Genomic DNA, 21725 nt, shown 5'->3' on the forward strand with positions numbered 1-21725 from the left:
AGATTATCAACCAATGGCATTAACAAGTGCTGTGCAAATTACTCATTATCCTTTGGTATTTAGGCTTCCTTCCTTCCATCTCTTCTGGAATAAGGAGCACTATGCCTGCCCCTGTCTCCACCCTATGTGTGGTTTTCGATAAATACATGGTTGTCCATATTTTCCCCAGCAAGATGTGGCCATGTAACTAAGTTGTAATTGTGGGATATCAGCAGAAAGAAAGCATGCAACTTCTAGGTCATACTTCCTGAAGGAAGCTGTTTTACCCTCTTTATCTTTTTTCCCTTCCCACTATCTGGAAATGGTCCCAGAGTAAAAGTCTTACATCTAGAAATGACACTTGCACATTGAGGATGCTGAAACCACCCTGCCAGCTTTGTTCTGTTATACACAGATTGGAAAGATATAGAGAAGCTTGGCCTATGCCCTAACAAATTAATTAAATCACTATTTTAAAAGAAGAATGGAGTTAAATATGAAAAATAAGACTATGGAATAACTAAAAAAATTAAAATGATGATTTGATTTTGTTTGGGGAAAGGATCATCTAAGTTTAAAGGTAACTGGAAAAATCTCAAAGGATAAGACTACATAAAAAATTTTAAATCCCGGGCGCCTGGGTGGCTCAGTGGATTAAGCCGCTGCCTTCGGCTCAGGTCATGATCTCAGTGTCCTGGGATTGAGCCCCGCATTGGGCTCTTTGCTCAGCGGGAGCCTGCTTCTCTCTCTCTCTCTGCCTGACTCTCCGCCTACTTGTGATTTCTCTCTCTGTCAAATAAATAAATAAAATCTTAAAAAAAAAAAATTTTAAATCCCATATATAAAAAAACCAGCATAAGAAAAATTTAAAAATTAGTGACTTAGGGAAATATTTGCAATATCTAATACAATATAATAACATTGTTAAGTCTGATGGTTCACAAAATAAGAAATGCAATCAACAGACATGAAAAAAATGGTTCAACTCACAAGTATTCAAAGAAGTATTTATTAAAATAACAGTGACATTCTTATGAAATTGGAAAAAAAAGGTCTCTGAAGTTTCAATGCCCAGACTTGGAGTGCTAAAATGAGGACTTTATACACAGTTATTGGTGGAAGTGTAAATAACATCCCGAAAGGCAACCTGGCTTTACGTATCTAAAGACTTAGAACCATATAGAGCCATCCTTTGAAGTTTGGGGCTAATAAATAACACCCCCCTCCTCCCAAGCTCATATATAATGAAACAGACCTAACTTTTGAAAGATGGAATTAAAACACCAACTCTACTATAGGTAAGACTGAAATGGAGAATGCATGTGATCAATGGCTTTACTTGAGCTCCACAAAAGCACCCTGATTTGAACTTAACACCCAAACTGAAAGCTGGCCTGTCTCCTTCCTGGAGAAAGCAAGAAGGCACCCATTTTGAAGAAAAATGGGTTGAAACTGGAAAGAAAGTGCTGAGCCACATGTGTTCAATTTTTATTCCCTATTTTTCCAATAGGTAAGTCACTCAAGGAGTGAGGGAGGGAAAGAAGAGCAATCACAAGTTTCCTGTACTTTTCCTCCTAGAGACAGAGGTTCTTTTTATTCTGGAAATGGAAGATGTGAGGAGTAGGGTATAAGAACACCACCCCCCCCCACTACATTTAACCAGTAATTCCACTTATGTTTATGTTAAACAAATAATAGCAAATGTACACAATGAATTGTATACCATAAATTTAATTTTATCCCTTAAAATAGGTTTTAGTTACAAAGTAATAATGTACTTGGAAAAAAGTATACAAAGTAAAATATAAAAGCTTCCTTGTCTACTAATACCACTCTTTAGAGTTATTACCAGTTGGTCTAGGGGCACCTGGGTGGCTCAGTCGGTTAAGCATCTGACTTTCGGTTTTGGCTCAGGTCATGATTTCAGGGTCTTTACATCAATCCCTACATCAGGCTCTGTGCTCAGCATGGAATCTGCTTCAGAGATTCTCTTTCTCCCTCTCCCCCTGCCCCTCCCTGTCTGTGTGCACATGCATACGTGTGTTCTCTCTCTCCAAAATAAATAAGTAAAATCTTTAAAAAAAAAATCCACCAGTTGGTCTATACAAATGTACACATACACGTGTGTGTGTGTGTGTGTGTGTGTGTGACTGTTAATGTAGTTTTTCTAATTAAATGGAATTATATCTTATGTGTTATTCTTTGAGGGTTTTTTCATTTAATAGTAAATTACCAACATATTTCTTGACACGTTTATGAAAATATATTTGAGTACCAGCTATGTGCCAGGTAGTGAATACTCTAGGAATAGCAGTGACCAAAAAGTCTAGCTTTTTATTTCTTCCTTGTTATGTACACAGCAGTAAGATATTTTACTTAAAAATTCCTATATTAACAGACAATGAGATTATTCCCCTTTTCCCTATTTCCAACATCATTACTGGGAACAAACACTTTTAAATAGTATACATACTCTTCCATACCTGTGCTAGTATTTCTATGGAATAATTTATAAACATGGTACTACAGGGATTTAGGGCTATTTGCTTTTTATAGCTGATTAGAAACTACCAAACTGCTTCCCAGAAATGTCACACTGAGGTCATCATTATATCAGAAAACCCACCCACCTAGTGTTTGCCCATCCCTACTAAAATTGGATAATTTTTTAACATTTTGTAAGCATAAGCAATGAATCATAAATTCTTGTTTTAATATGCATTTATTTTCTTCTAGTGAAGCTGAACATCTTTTTATGTTTATTTTTGTTATGTTTCCTTTATCAAGTGTTTGTTTATAACCTTTGTCTGTTTTTCTATTGCTTTATATTTTTCTTAGTGATTTTTAAGTGTTCTTTATATGTTGTAGATATACTGTTTTACACATTGCAATTATTATACCTTGGTTTGCAAAAGTCAACATATTTTGTCTCTGTTTATCACATTGTTGGCTATATAGAAATTTTTAAAAGTTTATGTACTTTAGGGGTGCCTGGGTGGCCTTCAGCTCAGGTCATGATCTCAGGGTCCTGGGATGGAGGCCTGCATCAGGCTCTCTGCTCAGCAAGAAGCCTGCTTCCCATTCTGTCTCTGCCTGCCTCCCTGCCTATTTGTGATCTCCCTCTCTCCGTTAAATAAATAAATAAAATCTTTTTTAAAAAAAGTCATTTTATAAACTTCATATGTAATACTTCAACTATGTAGAAGAAATATATAGATAGTAAAAAGCAAATAAATTTATTTATATGTTGAGAGGAATAGCTCTCTGAATTACGATTCAAAGTGATAACATTTTTCCGCTTCTTTGTATTTTCCCCAATAGGCATGCTTACTAAATATAACCATAACAAAGTTTATAGAAACATTACCAAACACTTATAAGGAACAAGGATAATAGGGACAGAGCCCCAATGATAAAAATCTCATTTGGTGCTTACCATTTGGATGAAAAGGAATTGTTAGGAATTTCACAACTGGAGGCACACAATTGTACTGTGATGTAAAGTTTATTGTCAGTTGGAAGAATAATCCTATAATAAAGAAACAAATATTTTTGCTAAAGTGTAATGTTGTATTGATTAATTAAAATCTGATGTTTCTCTTTAGCTTAGACTCCTCGAGGTCCCTAGAGTTTTAGAAGTAAATTGGATCATACGGTACATAAAGTCCTCTACATAGTCTAACAGTCTCCTCATAATCTTTTTTTCCCCCATTTTAAAAATTTAATTTCTTTTCAGTGTAACAGAATTCATTGCTTATGCACCACACCCAGTGCTCCACGCAATATGTACCCTCCATAATACCCATCACCAGGCTCCCCCAACCTCCCACCCCCAACCCCTTCAAAACCCTCAGATTGTTTTTCAGAGTCCATAGTCTCTCATGGTTCATCTCCCCTTCCACTTTCCCTCAAATCCCCTCTCCATCTCCCACTCTCACCACTCTTGTTCAACATAGTATTAGAAGTCCTAGCAACAGCAATCAGACAACAAAGAGAAATAAAAGGTATCCAAATCGGCAATGAAGAAGTCAAACTCTCTCTTCGCAGATGACATGATACTTTATATGGAAAACCCAAAAGACTGCACCCCCAAACTACTAGAACTCATACAGCAACTCAGTAATGTGGCAGGATACAAAGTCAATGTACAGAAATCAGTTGCTTTCTTATACACTAACAATGAAAACACAGAAAGGGGAATTAGAGAATCAATTCCATTTACTATAGCACCAAGACCCATAAGATACCTGGGAATAAACCTAACCAAAGAGGTAAAAGATCTGTACTCGAAGAACTATAGAACACTCATGAAAGAAATCGAAGAAGACACAAAAAGATGGAAGACCATTCCATGCTCTTGGATCGGAAGAATAAACATTGTTAAAATGTCTATACTGCCTAGAGCAATCTATACTTTTAATGTCATTCCGATCAAAATTCCTCTGATATTTTTCAAAGAGCTGGAGCAAATAATCCTAAAACTTGTATGGAATCAGAAGAGACACGGAATTTGCTAAGGAAATGTTGAAAAAGAAAAAAAAAAAAAAACTGGTGGCATCACGTTGCATGATTTCAATCTTTACTACAAAGCTGTGATCACCAAGACAGCATGGCACTGGCATAAAAACAGACACACAGACCAGTGAAACAGAGTAGAGAGCCCAGATATGGACTCTCAACTCTATGGTCAAATAATCTTTGACAAAGCAGGAAACATGTACAGTGGAAAAAAGACAGTCTGCTCATAATCTAATTCCACTGTGTTTTCAGCCTGTTTCCCCCAGTCCTTTCCACCCCCTACACCTGCCCCTTTCACTGTTTTGCTCATATTTACTGAACTCACTGTTCTAGAACTGTCTTCTTGTTTATAAGCTTTTACCATGCTGTTAACTCAGATTGAATTTCCTCCCCCTCCTTCCAAACATGACAAACTTACCCATTCCTCAGGATTCAACTCAAATGTCACTTCCTTGAGAAGACAGGCATTCCTGACCTTCCAAGGCAAAATTAACCAATCACTGTCTTCTCAGAATTTCATTTAAGATCCATTAATAGCACATATTAGATTTTCTCCTCTACTTGACTCAACAACTCTATTTTGTTAATCCATAAAGAAAGAGTGTATGGTCATTAAAGGTTATAGTGGCCCAGTCTTCTTGAGAATTTGATTTATGAAAATTTTGGGAAAAATCATGGAGGAAAAAAATGAGAGATAACTGGGATTTTTATGCAAGTAGGAATTTTGATAGCTCTTCTCTGATTTCATAGAAAACTTACATGATATTCCCAAATGATGTGCTTTATTGTGTCTGCTTCTTAAAAGTGTAATAACATTAAAATTTGGCATAAAAATTCAAATCTAAAATTCCCATCTACATTAACAAATGGTAAGAAATTAAGCCACATGATGAAAAAACAACATGTGAATACCTTTAGAATTCTAGAGAATTTATATATTGTAACCTTATTATTCATGTAAAGAAGATAAGCTAATAATGGTACAAAGACTTTAAAAAAGTAAATTGGTTTCGAAAACACAAACCATGCCAAAATGTATTCTGTAGACCTTCAATATCGGCTCCCCATTCCATTAGATCTTCACGTATAGGAAAGGCAGTAATACCCTTTAATTAAAAAAAAAATCAAAGCAGAAGAAAATATTTAATATAAAGCTTTGAAAATCAGATGTCAAGTTACAGTGAATTCCATAAACTCCACATTTTCTTTTCATAATAAATTTATGAATTTGTTGATTTGGGGAGATGTCATATATTATATATTGTTTAATTACATAGAAATTAAGGTAGATTCCAAAACACACACACAATGGTAAATTTAAAATAAATCATAAGCATGGAAATCACAAATGGGACTACAAAGTCAAGCTTGAGATGTGGCTTATATAAATCAATAGGCAATTTAAGATTCCAAATAGAAAACACAGAAATAGTTGGAAAGATACATTTCCTCAAAGCTTTAAAGAACAAAAGAACTATATGGATGCCATATGGAAGGCATGAAGTAGAAAATTTTCATTAAGAAAAACACAACTCCAAAATTACGTTTGTATATAATAACAGAATTTTCCTATGCTTGAGGTTCTATCTCAAAGGAGGGACAAAACTGTATTTCATGGAAAAGTGTATCGTTTATGCTGAGGGATACACTTAAATAGAGTCAACAACTATCTCTAACCAACCACACAGTTATTAAGTGTGGTAAATGCTCGTCTGGATTAACATTATATCTCTATTATCTACATTATTTATAGTCATGTATCACTTCCTTCATCAAATTCTCTTTCACAAGAGAACCACAGAGTGCAGGCAGAGCAGAAACAAACAACATCAAATGTTAGGTTGGTATGTCTGCGATTTTTATTGGACTCAATCACTGTTCCTGACATCCAGAGAAGACAATGCTTCTATAGCAGGGGTGGAAACAGAACAACGCCATGGAAGCACACTTGAAGCAACTGTTGGTAACCCTGTGCGCCCTCCCTCTAAGGCGGCTTTCTCTCTAGTCTTCCTCTGAAGGACTCCCTCCCTCTCCCTTCCGTTTTTTATTCTCTGTAGAATAAGTGATACACCAGTCTGTGGCACCTGTGGACCTCACTGTGGTGGCATTCTGGGCAAAGCCTTCCTCTGTATCAAAGTTATAAGGGAAAAGCACTTCTGTATTATATATGATAGCATTGGGTGAAAAGTGCAGTAGACAGTAAGTAGTAGAACTTAAGACTTAAGAGCAAGGGGTCTGGAATCAGAAAAGCCTATGATGGGGCACCTAGGTGGCTCAGTGGGTTAAGCCATGATCTCAGGTGCTAGGATCAAGCCCCGCATTGGGCTCTCTGCTCAGCGGTGGACCTGCCCCCCACCCACGCCGCCTAGTTGTGATTTTTCTGTGAAATAAATAAATAAAATCTTTAAAAAAAAAAAAAAAAGGAAGCTTGTGATGGAAGCTTGGGGCCAAATATTTACTGAACCTTTCTGGGGCTTAAGTGTCTGGTAGGACAAACACCACACTCCTTATTTAATAATGTTGTAATTAATGAGCCCTACCCCGCACCTACCCGTCACTACCAGATAGTCAGGGCTTAAATACACATACATTACTCAACACAGTGTGCTCGATATTTTTAACTCTTATTACTATGAAATCATAGTAATTCTTATTTTTATAAGATGATTGTTACGGTGCAATCAATTCATTAAATCACAAAACTGCAGTGGTAAATGAAGCTTAACTAAATTATGCCTTACAGAGTAAACACGGATTGAAATGCTTTTACAAATTCGTACCCCAACGAGACACATCCCTCCAAGTTCCCAGCACTCACCTTAAAGTTGTTCTCCTTCAGCTCCTGGAAGTCTCTCTCCAGCAATAAGTAAGCTCTGCTGTACATGATAAGGCTGCAAAGGGTCTGGCACTTGTCCCCAAGCGTCTACTCTGGGACAGATGTCTGAGTTTATAGGTCTCTCTTCCACACCGAGTTAGGTGAGCAAACCCACCTCATCTACTTGTTTTCTAGAGCCCCAGAACGCTGTCCTCCCAAGGTAAGCGGCTCTAAGTTGGATTTACAACAACTTTCTTTCCTCCTCTGACTCCTCCCAGCTGAGACTTCCAGAAGGAAAACGGACACTTGGAGCAGCACCTGGGACAACTCGTGTTGTTCGTGCGTGAAGCGGGCGCGAGAGGTCGAAGCGGAGGCAGCGGAGGGGGTCGTTAGTCGGTGTAGTCTACGCTTCACAGGTGTGAAGGTGTTACTGGGTGGCCGCCTTGCTGGAGGTCGCAAATCGGTTGCCAAGCAACAGGAGCCTGCGGGAAAGCCGCGGAGCTGGGTCGCCCCTCATCCAATCAGCGACGGGGGGCAGGCCTCTGGAAACCTTCGCAGCCAATCGTCCAACCGTTTCACTTTGACAGGCCGTGGGATCCGTTGTCAAAGCAACATCCCCGCCCCCCCCGCCCCCCGCCCCCCGCCCGGGCCAAGCCGACTCAGTGCATCAACATAGACCGTAGACTGTACCTAACTAGTGTAAAGGGTAGGTGAAGTCCCAGGATCTTTCTTTCAGAAGTCCTTCTCTGGAATGCGTTCCTTGTTCTTTGAATACCAGGAACGATCGGATAATAAGTGATCATTACGTCCAAGTCTGAGCTTATTAATCATACTTACATAGCAAGGTACCATTCATAATACGTTCGCGTACATTATTATGTCATCGTACCCTACAGTTACTTTGGGAGGATGTTCCAGGAACAGAGAAGTACTTAAAATGTCTCAGATTCCCATCTTTTGCCACAGGGTTTTGCTCCTGCTGTTCCTTCTACCTAGACATTTACCACATCCCTTCCACCATTTCTCCACCCCCCCACCCCCCACTTTTCTTCACTCATCTTTCGATTTAACTTTGCCCACCATTCCTCCGGGCATGCTCTAAGACAAGATTAGGTTCCTCTCTTTTGTGATCCTAAAGGACCTTCTATTTTACTTCCTCATTAGCATTTATCACGCTGGATTACAATTGCTTATTGTCTTCTTCAGCAGGCGGGGAGCTACTGAAAGGTGTTCATTTACCAGTGCCAACTGCAGAAATGGGCAACATGGTTCAGAGTGCTTTTTGGTTGCTTATTTGTTTTACTAATTTTATGAAAACTATCAGTTCAATTAGTTCATTCATTCCGCCAATATTAACGACTTATTATAATTATGTACTGTGGAACAATTCAAATGAAGTGACTACCTTTATGGTTCCAGTATACAGTAAACCACTCAAAAATGAAACAAGCTTACAAAGCAAAAACACATGACTAGTGACACGTGGACAATAAAAGAGTAATGTGACCGAGAGTGCAGCAGGTAGTTGAAGGTTAGACGTGGTGGTCAGGGAAGACCTCTGTCAGGATGGAGTTTGAGGGGGTACCTCGCAGATAAGATGAAAAGGAGCCAGCTTTATGAAATGGAGGGCAGATTCTTCCAGGAAGATGAAAACACAATAGTTCTAGTCAGGAAAAAGCAGGGCTTAAAAAAGAAATCACGGAGGGCTTGAAAAGGGTAGTGGGATTTAATTAGAGTGGGGCCCAACACGCTGGGGGGGGGTAGGTTTCATTTGAATAGCAATGGGAACCCAGTGGATGGTTTTAAGTCAGAGAGAGAGAGAGAGAGTTCTGCTCTGATTTACATTTACAAAATTACTCTGGCTCCCTTTGTGGAGAATGGATTGTGGGGGAAATCATTTAGAAGGCTTCATGTTCAATTCCGTGTCCAGGTATGATAGCTTACAAATTCTCAACAATAAATTAATTTTACTAACATCTTGGCACAATAAAATTATTTTAGTCTATATTTCATAAAACTGACTATAAAAGAGTTTTTCATATGAAAACATCAACCAGGATCTAAGATTGAATTTTTTTGGCTGCCTTTTATATCCATTAGATTTTAACGTGGATTTATGTAGGTCTATGAGTGTAAGGTGAAAGTGAAAACAGGCACTTCAGTGAGAAGGGAATGCACCCAGTTTGGGGGTTTTAGCTGTATTTCTTGATGATATTAGAGTGGTCCCACAGCTCCTTTGACTCTAATAGGGAAAAACTGTGAGAGTAAACGTAGGATCTTTTGTTATTTCTTCAAAATCTTGTTCTGGGGGTGCCTCGGTGGCTCAGTCATTAAGCGTTGGGGTCTTGATTTCAGTTCAGGTTCTGATCTCAGCGTTGAAAGATCAAGCCCACATTGGGCTCCAAGCTCAGCATGGAGTCTGCTCCAGATTTTCTCTCCTTCTGCCCCTCTCCCTCCTCCCACCCCCTCTCAAACAAACAAACAAAAATTAAAGTTTTGTTCTAGGGGAAATTATGTTAAGGTCAAAGAAAAAGGTAAAATTAAAACATTCCTTGTTCTGAATTTTTAGAAATTGGTATTTATATTGTACTTTAATGCAATGAAAATCAAGTTGGTAGGCTCTCATATGACCCCTGCTGGACCTCTCCTCGGGACTTCAGCCTAGTAAACTCAATTGCCTAGTTCTTCACCAGCTGTTTCAAAGACATTTCAAATTCAGAATGTCCCAAAATAAACTCATTGCCTTTCCTCATCTCCATTAATCTTCTATTTCCTTTTGTTCATTCAGTTTCTCAAGCTGGAAATCTGAAGGCCCATCTGACTCCGTCCTCGAGACTCAACTTCAATGACTCATGATTTTCTAGCTCCTTCACAAGCCTTATCACCAGTGCCTGAGCTCACAGCCCTGTTATTTCTTGCTAGAACACAGAAGAACATCTTTCTACAACACTCCTTTACTCCAGAGTTGCATGTCATGATAGCTCTGTGTAATGTATGTAAACTAACATGGTCATTCTCTGCTGAAAATAGTGCAAGTGATCCCCCTCACCACCCCAGTTTAACTCTACTTTCATCTACAGGGTTTTAAATGTAGATTGACTTCTGGCGATGTTGGGAGGCTAAAATCGTGAGCAACTTTATATGTGTATACATGTGTATATGTGTACATGTGTGCACATAGCTTTTTTTTTTTTTGTTAGAACAGGATCATGGAATACATTAAGTTTAGCCTAGCCTGTGATGTAAAAAGTTTAAGAAACCATGCACTATAGAGTTAAATCCAAGCTTCTTAACATGATGCTACAAAACCTCCCGTGCTATTATTCCCATCAACGTTTTCTTTACTGATGCTCACTCTGCTTCACACTTGAAAAAGCAGCATCCTTGAGCTGCTTGTCTCTTCCCTGTATCTACCATCGTGCCTAGGCTCTCTACCTAGATTCTCTTCCTCTTCTTCTTTATCTGGCTAACCAGCTGTCACATATGTCAAAAGACATAAATTCCTTCTCAGAGTCTTCCTGAAGTACCAGGATGGGTTGTGTTCTCATTTAACCTGGACACATCTTTGTAGATCGTTGCCACATTATTTTGAAGTGATCTGCTTCTGGGGTTTTCTTCCTTACCAGAATGTAAGTTCCTAAGGGCAAGGAGCATGGACACTTGTTTTTTCATCACTGCTTTCCCAGCACTAAGCACCTGGCTCAGAGGGGCATCAGTCTATGCTGATTGAATTGAACTTAGCCAATAAAACATTGGGTGTCAGGAGAGTGACCCTTCTGTGACAGAACCAGGCATAAGCAGAGGAAAGGGTTTGCAGAGATGCGAGGCAGTGGGTGATTTAGAGGAGGTTGTCCACTCCATGGCTACATCGCAGGTTCAAGTTGGGAGGATAATGACAAAGTAGACAATAGAACAAAAGAATCACTGACAGTAGGAGCCCACAGAGCAGAGGGGCTGGAGAGCTGCAGTCAGGGCATAGATTTTAAACACAACCCCCAGGGCACCAAGAAGAAGGTGCAGGCACTTAGAAAGGTCGGCAACCTTTGGGCCTCAAGGGATAAAGCGGTTAGAACTCCTGGACCTGTTTTGGGAATGAAATTTCTGGGAAAGACAGCTTCCTGCTAATCTGCCTCTGGGGGCTTGGCTCTATTGTATTTGGCGGTACTAAGTAAACGGGATCACAGTTGTACTCACTGGCGGGCCAACATCCTGTGTTTTTACAATTAGCTTAGCTCCTGTGTGGATGGGAGATGGGCTTTGGTTACAGAGGCTCCTGAGCTGGTAAGTGGAACTGGGGCTTTGGAGAAGGGTGGCAGTGAGATGTGTGTGCACATCTGTGTGTGCACACGTGTGCCCGCATGGAGCACGGGGGTAGCAATGGGATAGATTTGCTTCTTGCATTAACAGCAGCAGGGGCTGGAGACTAGTAGCATCAGCTGTTTGGACATCCGAGTCACTTGAAATTGCAAACTTCTAAGTAGAGGCCTATCTGAAAATGTTTTTCTCCGCATGGACTCACCTTCCATCTATGATGGCACATGTTTTAATAAAATTTCCCCATACGTGATAGCATGGATGGTGTGTCCTGGCTGGCATCTCATTCCTGAGCCATGTCCTTCTCTGCCTTGTTCATCAGATGCATTGTTGTGGGGCTCTGTGTTTTAGATAAACCAGCACACTCAGGAAAATAAATCCCATCTGTAGTCCTTCCACTGTCTTAGTTCATTGGTTAGTCTGGGTAAAGAATGTGTGCTCTTGGACAGACCCGGTTGTGTCCCAAGATACCTATGTCTGCATAGGCAGCAGAGCCTTGAAGAAGTTACTTAGCCTCCCTGTACTTGCATTTTCTCCCCTGTAGGATGTGGCCAGTAACGACACCCACTTCTCAGAATCATTGTGAAGGCTGACGGCAGTAATGGCTACCAACCCCTCCGTCACTGGTGGGCCGGACTGATAGTCAACACCTGTGCTTACCATGTGCTGGGCACACCATTCTCAGTGCTCTGGGGGAATTCATTTCATAGTCAGAAACAACTCTATAAGGTAGGTACTATTATGATTCTAATTTTTGCAGAAGAGGGAGGGACACAGTCACAGAGCTGGAATGCGGCAGAGTCAGGAGGCAGCCCCAGGGTATCTAGCTCCAGATCCCATGTTTTTAACCATTTGGCTACCCAGCCTCAAATGTCTCATGTTCTACCAAGTGAAGTCTCTGTCCTTCTTTAAAAAATTATCACTACTCTCAATAAATTTTTCCTTTGGCATATCTGCTATTTTGTGTGTGTGTGTGTGTGTGTGTGTGTGTGTGATTTTGGGTGCATCTGTTTCCAACTGTGTTCCTGCTTGTTTGCTTTCTGAGTCTTCCTCTGCTAAAATGCAAATCCAAGAAAGCTAGGCCACTACTGTACAATAATATAGTGTCTGACATATAATAAAGGCCCACTATAAATCTGTTAACTGAATGTGAATTCTGACTTGTCTTTTAGATTATATATTCATTAAGAATTCAGTCTGACTTCTGTAACTTATAGATAAATATGTGAAATCCTGCGGCTCAGAGAAAGTATACCAACTACAGAATAATTATTTTTACATTAACTTTTATTGCTTTTGTACTTTCAAGTGGAGAGTAAATTTTATTAAGTCCTTTTATATGCTTTTTGGGGCTTTCTCTCTCAGTCTTTTCCCCCTAAAAGTAAGCCTAAAGGATTGAAAAAAGAAATGTTGCATTTTATTTCTTATGGCGGGCAGAATTCTAAGATGACCTTACCTTCAAGATCTCCACCCCCTTCATAATCCTCAGGACTCTGAATATGATGCATTTTTGTACCTTTCAGTTAAGTTATACGGCATAGTTGACTTTAAGAAAAGGAGGTCATCCTGGGTGAGCCTGACCTAATCAGGTGAGTTCTTAAAAGGACTGGACTCTTCCTGAAGTCAGTAATTTAAAGTGTGAGGGGGATTCTTTGTGAGGCAGATTCTTTTCTGCTACCTTTGAAAACTGAGGGGGTCATTTGGCAAGGAATGTGGGCAGCCTCTAGAAACTGCTATGGTCTCTTGCTCACAGAAAGTCCAGCAAGAGAATCAGGGCCCCGATCTACAATCAGAAGCTACTGAATTCTGCTACAGATGCATGATCTTGGAAGAGAACCTGAGCTCCAGATCAGAACTCAGTTTGGCCAACACGTTATGAGAACCTGTACAGGGAATTCCTTCATGCCATGCCAGATCTGACCAAAACCGTGGGCTAATAAATGGGCATCGTTTTAAAACATTAAGTCTGTGGTATTTTGTTATCCAATAATGGCTAATTAATATAACTTATACAGTTGTATTAATTACAATGATATATTATTATTTATTATTATTATTAATACAACTTATCCAACTTCTGACCAAGACAAGTTATGTGGCAAAAGTTCAGTCACTTACGGAGCCGGGTTTACCCTGATTAGTATGGAAAGAACTTGAAACCAATTCCTAGACATTACCATATGGCTTTAGACAGTGTTAAGGGGTAAAAAGAGTATGATATCTGAAAAATTAAGACTGAACTAAGGCTCATACACAAACTTTCACCATCTTAGGTGAGGGACACAATGAGCAGTGTGATTATTTAACATTTGCAAAGTTATTGAGGTTACTTCCAGCTTCAACAACCAAGCATCCCTTCCCCCTCTTTTTAAAAACAATTCTTTCCCTCAGGACTTGGACAGATGTTTTCATTTTACTTAAACTAAAAGACTGTTTTCCTCATCCACCAGGAATATGTACCAGTACAAAGTGTTAACCTCGTTTGGATTTGAACCCCCATCCTCAAGAACAAAAAAAGGCCGAGGAGCGCCAAATGTCAGCTCAGCTGTGAGAAGTGTTTTAAATCATATTTTGACGTATGTTACGCTGTTAACTAGAAAATGAAGTGCAGCACACATGCTTCTAGTAACTCTGGTTTCCAATCATCTGATCCCTTCTTTGTCTTGAAGACCTTTTGATGTGCATTCCCAATATTGAGTTTCTCTGTTTTTAATAATCTTATGTTCCTTCCTCAATATAAATGTCAGGAAAAATACTGAATGCTAATCTTCAAAGATCAAACAGGAAGAAAGAGGTGGGCAGCATAGTTGAGCAACTTGAATTCCTGAAATTTCTCATTAAAAAAAATTTTTTTTAGCTTATAAAAGCCTAGGCTCAAAGAAATGCTTCATTCCCCTTTGTAAAGTTGAGGTTGCAGGCTTCCCCCAATTTCAGAACTGTGTTAATTACAGAATAATTCAGTCTCTCCCCCTAAGGCACCTGAGATGCAGGGGGCCACTTGAACACTATTCATATCGGAATTTGTGGCTACCTGACAGAGAGGAACTTGGAACCCGTACATGCTGGCTTTCATTTCACATCATTCTTTGCTTTAGGTAAGATGACCAAGAGTCTGGGTTTGCCTAGGCATAGGGGCTCTTTCTCTCTCTCTTTTAAAGATTTTTATTTAATTAATTTTAGAGAGAGAGAGAGCATAGGAGAGAGATAGAGATACACAGAGAGAGAGTGTGTGTGTGCCCATGTGCATGATCAGGGGAAGGGCAGAGGGAAATAGGGAAGCAGACTGCCTGATGAGCAGGGACCTCCCCCCCACGCCCCCCCAAAAGTGGGGCTCCATCCCAGGACCCAGGAATCAGGCCCTGAGCCCAAGGCAGATGCTTAACTGACTGAACCACCCAGCCCCCGCCCCATGGGGACTCTCTTGGAAAAAAGGACTTTTAGTGCTAACAGTGGGATGATCCCTGACAAACTGACACAGTTGGTCACCCTACCTTGGGCAAGTACTCAGAATCCCATTAGGAGTGGATTTTGGTTGATGATGAAGAAATGCAGCACCTGCTGGGCACTTGACATGCCCTCAAATATTTTAGGAAGATCAGGTCTCCCTTTCATTCATTCCCCACATGGGGACACTAATTGTTGAGAGATATTGCATTTCGTATTATCTAAGTACAACTGTGACTAAGTGTGTATGTGTGTGTGTGGTGGGGGAGTAGGGAACTGCTTAAAAGATGTAATTATTCTAGGCTTCCTTCACATATATTGATTTAATATACCTCTTCACGGTGCTCTCAGTTGCCCCCAGGGATGATTCCAGAATGTCATCATGGGAGAAACTTTGAGGTGGCAATCGGCTTGGGGGTCTAAAGGATGACATATGGTCGAGGGATGTCTAGGGATGTGTCTTGAAGCTGTTTTTATTTAGCGTATGTTTATTAGGGCCATTTTGAAGGAAAATGATGGAAATTATTGGAGAGCTAAGCCCTCCCCACCTCGTTTGCACTGGTACTGGGTGTTTTATACTACGGCATGTGCATGAAGAATTAGGTACAGTACTTTGTGCTCTAAGTATTTTACTACATTAGAAAATAATGTATCCTTTTGTAAAGGTTCTTTAAAACACATTGAATAATAGCAATGTTACCATTTTTTGAGCACCTACTGCATGCCAGGTACTTCTTAACATATTTATACATGTTCTCATTAAAGGCTTATATCAACTCTGAAAGATAGATACTCTAGAAAAATCATAAAATTATATTTTTTGGTAACTTTGTGTCAGGTGCATGTCACTGCAGCTGACATAAATATTAGCTCATTTAGATTAATTAGCTTCAATTCTATGAAGTAGATGCTTTTTCAGATGAATAAAAAAGGCGATTCAGAAACTTGCCTACATTTACACGGTTGCCAAGGGGTGAAAGGGGGATTTAAGCCCAGGCAGCATGACATCACAACTTTTTATTTATTTACTTACTTATTTATTTTTTGACAGAGATCACAAGTAGGCAGAGAGGCAGGCAGAGAGAGAGAGAGAGGAGGAAGCAAGCTCCCCAATGAGCAGAGATGCCATGTGGGGCTCAATCCCAGGACCCTGGGATCATGACCTGAGCTGAAGGCAGGTCACCCAGGCGCCACAATATCAGAACTTTTACGCCTCACCTCTATGCTACATTCACACCATTTTATGGATAAGGAAATAGATTGCCTTACGCAAGGTTAGCCAGCGGCCGTGCAGGAGCAGTTAAAAAGTCATGCCCGTCTCTTCATCCAGGGCACGAGGAGGAGGGCTAGAGATAGTGTTTTCTGCTCTGAGGAATTTGTAAGAGGTTTTAAGGTAGTTTTCCCAGGACATTCTTGGATGGTCCCGAGGTTATAATTTGCAGAATCTCCCCAGAGAATCTTGAGAAACCGGTTTGACCACTATTGCTCTCCCTGCGGGGATGGCTAATAAGTTTCACCTCCCGTGTTACTTCTGACTGAGTAGTAGCTTACCCAGGACAATACTTTGAAAATTTTAAGGCTGACTCTGAGTCGGCTGGAAAAGCATCAGTTGGGGAGGTCTGCCATGAACGCAGGAGGTGAGAAGGGCACAGGCGCTGTGGGTTTGCTGTACTGACTCTCTCAGGGCTTCAGCTGGGTGGGGATCATGTTCTTGTTCCCAACTGTTTGCCCCTTCCTGCAAGGAGACCCTCCCTCCCTGCCTGTGACTCTGATGGGGTGGCCACAGTGCCTCTCAGCAGGTCGAGATATATCCATGTCCCACAGTCGGGTCCATCCTCAGAATTTGTGTTGGTCAAGAGAATATGCGAGAAGGACAGGACATAGAGCACATCCAGGCAGGTTTTCAGGTGCCCGTGTTTCAGCTCTGTCTTTGCTATTTTTTCTGGGCCATGAAAACCGCTGGTCCTGAGACCTGGGAGCAGGGCTGCAGCACCAGACCTATCTCTGGGGGCTGAGATGAGTGAGAAGCAAATCTAAGGCAAGCCACTGAGATTTGCGGGTAAATACTGCAGCCCAGCTGAGCAGTACAACTCATGCACTGTTTGCGGAGTGAACTTTGGAAGTATAAAAAGGCCCTACCTAAGCTGTCATTTTGCCTGAATAGTAGTTTTAGTCTTACTAGGTTGACTCTTCGTAAACTACCTAGATTATGCAATTGGGGAGTTTCAGTCTCTTTCAAGCGGTTTTCTTTTTTTGAAGATTTTGTTTATTTATTAGAGAAAGAATCAGACTCCATGTGGCACAGAACTGGACCCGGGGCTCAATCCTGCGACTCTGAAACCATGACCTGAGCTGCCATCAAGAGTTGGTCACTTAGTCAGTTGAGCCACCCAGGTGCCCCACTTCCAAGTGATTTTTAAGGTGTGTGGACTCAAAAGAAACCTTTCAGAGAACTGTATTAGAATGAGCCCCACTGAGAACAGAGATGACCATTTCAGTGCCTGCAGGGGTCAAGAAACACCTGCTGTAGGGCGGAGTCTGACCTCTCCCTCTTTCTGCTCAAAATCCATGTGCCTCTGAGGTCAGGGAGAGCTTTAGCACCAACCTAGGCTGTGTGCAGTCTGTTTTGTGTGTGACCTGAATTTCCGTCAAGAGCAGGTCCACAAAGACTGATATTTAGACTGATATTAGAACCAGCATGTCAGGATACTGGCCTTTTTCAAAGCATGAGGAACGTCCTATCTAATTTTAAAGAAAGGCCTTTTTCCTAACGTAACCATTCCCCGTTATTATCTAATGGTACTTACTAACCTGATCATGCTGGTGAGGATGCACAGCGTGTCAGGCCTGGTCAGCAAATGGTAGAGTCCTCATTTGTGAATAAACAATTCCTAGGTGCTTGGGATTCAGCTAGTCATAAATATGTCAGCAGACCTTCTCCCTGTATGTCTTTATTTTTTAAGCCTTCCCCCGCCTAATTTCCCAGGGGATTACATTGACCTTGAGTACTTTGATGGTTTGTAAGGCTCTCCTTCCTCTGAGTTAACAGACTCATTAATACTCTTGGCATTTATGGTAACAAGCTTCAGGTGCAGTCATATTTTGGCTGCAAACATTTTCCTCTCATGTGTGCGATCCCTTGCTCCTTCTCCTCTAATAGTGCGTTTCCTCCCTAGCATTTGAACTATTATTTGAAAAAAAAAATGCTGTATAAATTAAGAACAGTATGAGCTTCACCTCCAGCACTTCCCTTGAATTCTTCTTGCTGTCTTCCCTCAGTGTTCTGTCTCTAACTGCTGTGGGGAGCATAGTTTGAGCAGAGGAATCCTCACAGCCAGCCAGCAAGGACTGATGGACTGCCTCTGGCAAAGGAACATAGGGGAACCGCCACAGGTGACTGCATCCAGCCAACTGGGTCAGCTTGTCACAGGAAGCTCAGGGCGGGGGGGTGGAGGGATGATGGGGGGAGCCTCTGCAGCTGTTTCTGCTTGATGCTTACTGGGAGCTGGATCTTTCCTCCTCCCAAGAAAGACCAGCCTCACGCACATCTTGTTATCCCCTCCCCCCATCTCCCTCCTCTCTGAGACCCTCAGTTTGTTTCCCAGGGTCCATAGTCTCTCATGGTTCGACTCCCCATCTGATTCCTCTTCCTTCGGATTTCCCTCCCTTCCCCTATGGCCTTCCATGCTATTCCTTATGTTCCACATATGAGTGAAACCACATGATAATCGTCTTTCTCTGCTTGACTTACTTCACTTGGCATAATCCCCTCCAGTTCCATCCATGTCAGCGCAAATAGTGAGCATTCATGGTTTCTGATGGCTCAGTAATATTCCACTGCATTTATGGACCACATCTTCTTTATCCATTCATCTGCTGAAGAACATCTCACTAATCAATCATTGAACACTACATAAAAAACTAATGATGTACTATATGGTAGCTAACTGAACATAACTAAAAAAAAAAAAAAAAAAAAAAAAAAGGAAATAAAGAAAGAACAGCCTACCCCTGACCCTAATTTTGCCAAGTTGCAACACAGAGAGTTCTTTTAGTTGTGTTAGTCGTCACTGCCAGGAGACCAAGTCTTTTGAGCTGGTCCACAAGAAGGGTTTACTATTTGATTACTACCCAAGAATATGGGTCTTGAGTGAACTAGACAAAGTAGTCTTGTCAAAGGCCAGGGCTGTTAGCTTTCTATCCAAGAGAACAACTACAAAAACTTAACCAATTGTTAAATGGTTATATTTAAATCGTTAATGGTTAAATAGTTAAGGCAAATGGATAAAGCAATGGTTAAAGCAAAAAGTGTTTTAGTGCTAAATTTTTCATTATGTAAAACTTGATTTTTCTTAGGGAAACTAAAGTGGCTAAAATGTTATTAAATGCTTATATATACATTTCTAAGGGGGTAATGACCATTCCCTCACATCCACCCCAAGGCCTTTAACGTGATTCTCAATCTTTAGAATCCAGAAGTGTTTGTTAAAACTCAAATTGCTGGGTCCCATCCCAGAATTTCTGATTCAGTGCTTCAAAGAGGGGCCTGGGAATTTGCATTTCTGCCAAATTCCAAAGTCTGCTCATCTGAGGACTGCACTCTTGTGAACCACGGGGATGGGTCATCATCTGTGAACCACTGGGAAAGGCAGATACAGAGCTCCCTTTAATCAGTAGTCAGGGGTTTGCAGTAAGCATTATCTGAGGTGCAGACGTTGGTGACTAAGGAACTCAGGGTAAGGTCCAAATCACAGAGCTCGAGGGACTGGGGATGGTGGGAGGGGAAGAGCCTGGAGAGACAGAAGGAAACAGGAGTGAAGGGCAGATTGAAGAATTCACGTGAGAGGGAGAAACCCAACCTGACATCGATCTCGCTGCCATGTGAAGTGACTGCTTTATTGAGTTTGATTGCTGAGGTGGTGACAAGAACTGTACCTAAAACAGATGGATAAGGCCCTGAAGGTTTTATTGTATTCCCTTCTGTATTAAATAGCAGAATGGACAAGTTCTTTGAACTTTCATAATGATACTCATTTTCCTTGACAGTGTGTATTAATTGCCAGATGGGGAACTCTTTCTTTTGGGCAAAGAAGGTCATAAAGATAAGCTGTGACAATTAAACGGCCACATTTCTTTTATTTTATCAGTATGGTTGGAATCTAAGTTGAACACGATAAGATGTACACAGCTTTTTCTTCTTCAGAGTTCTAAGACATGATTTTTGATGTCTAAGTTCACATGGAAACAAGGCAGAAAAGGATGCAACTTCGAAAAACCAATTTTTACATTCCATTTGGTTGTAATTATTCAATATATTATTTTGATTTTGAAAACTAAAATCTTGCCATATAGAGTTGGTTGGTATATGGTCGTGAAATCATTGGGATTTTTCCCTTCCACCTGTGTTCTCTGGCAAAAGAATGCCCAAGTCTATGTTAAAAGCCTACTTGGGAAAAAAAAATCACTTCAATGAAAAAGCAGTGAATAGGAATTATGATTCCTTTTTCTATGAAATGTCAATAATTAGGAGAAATAATATTAAAATTCCCAAATACCTCCATGATAGTAATATTCAGGAAATAATATTATATGGTAAACATTTTTAATAAACAGCAGCATAAAGTAATCAGTGTTTAATATCATCTCTGGTGTGTGAAATACAAATGCACATATCCTCAATATAAAATAGCCTTTTTGTCATTACATCCATGCTTGTCTATTTGAAATGCCCATAATAACAAATCAAACATTAAGTAATACAGTGATTAAATGCATGCAGTGAAAATAAGAAAAGATATGGGAGGGAGAGATAGTTGAATATTGCCATGATATATTTGAAGAAAATCTATATCGAGTTAAAAAGAAACAAAGGAAACAAAGAAACAGACCGGATATAAAAATGCAGAGATATATTTTCACTTCTGTGATACAAACCATAAACATAATTTTGTGCAAAAAAAAAAAAAAAGGAAAGAAAAGAGCTGAAAATAAAGTCATCTTACAAAACATTGTCAACAAAGCGAAAGGTATTTTTCAGTTTGTGAAAAAAATACTATTTAATACAAAAGGGACTGTGTTATGTAGTATCACAGTGCTATTATAAAATACATTATTACAAGTGGTTTTGAAATTTGGTTTGCTCACCTTAATGTCCTCAGAAATTATAAAATGTTTAAAATAAATGTTATAGTTCTTTATAAAAAACTAACTTGAATTTATTTTTTAACCATAGTAATGTTTTTCCAGAGTAGGTATTTTACTGGCTCATGGAATGCTAATTTCCCTTTAAGGGACTCCTAGAAAAACTCAGATTCACTGAAATTGTGTTTACTTAAAATAATAAATATTCTTGGAAAACAATTGATTGTCGTATGATATACAAAATTGTGGTTTGAATCTTCATCATTAAACAGTTGCATAGCAACAAAAGGATACAAATATTCTCCTCTACCTAAAGTTCAGAAATGTAACTTTTGAATCAGCTTATTTGTGTCACGAAAATATTTCTTAATTTATCTCCCAATAAAACTGGATATAGCCAATTCTTTGAGTTCACAGTAGCAATAAGTCCATGTTTATTGTTTGAAGATTCAGTGTTTGGGAAAATTATAACACATTTCATAAACATTTTTCCTTGATTTCTCATCCTAATTGC

General features: G+C 40.0%; 1 protein-coding gene and 1 long non-coding RNA gene across 9 annotated transcripts in view; one reads left to right on the forward strand and one right to left on the reverse strand.

Annotated features, from left to right (window-relative positions):
* UBE2U (ubiquitin conjugating enzyme E2 U) overlaps window positions 1-7769 on the reverse strand; it is a 58098-nt gene extending 50329 nt beyond the window's left edge. For 7 of the 8 annotated variants that reach the window (XR_004276307.1, XR_004276306.1, XR_004276308.1 and 4 more), the window contains exons 1-3: window positions 7316-7769; window positions 5522-5603; window positions 3416-3508 (exon numbers count right to left, since the gene is read on the reverse strand). Coding sequence is in view for 5 of the 8 variants with exons in the window: in XM_032302955.1 (XP_032158846.1) it covers window positions 3416-3508; window positions 5522-5603; window positions 7316-7381 (241 nt within the window). In the remaining 3 variants the exon portion in view is untranslated. Of the gene's footprint in view, window positions 1-3415; window positions 3509-5521; window positions 5604-7315 lie in introns of those variants that run through there. The other variant, XM_032302958.1, reaches the window with a different exon arrangement.
* A 179-nt stretch (window positions 7770-7948) lies between these two features.
* Window positions 7949-13568, forward strand: LOC116568081. Its single transcript, XR_004276499.1, has 4 exons — window positions 7949-8018; window positions 12171-12355; window positions 13150-13215; window positions 13380-13568. It is a non-coding gene; the product is annotated as an uncharacterized LOC116568081 (long non-coding RNA).
* Window positions 13569-21725: the final 8157 nt, after the last annotated feature.

This window comes from Mustela erminea, chromosome 10 (genome assembly GCF_009829155.1).
Source record: "Mustela erminea isolate mMusErm1 chromosome 10, mMusErm1.Pri, whole genome shotgun sequence".
NCBI lineage: Eukaryota > Metazoa > Chordata > Mammalia > Carnivora > Mustelidae > Mustela > Mustela erminea.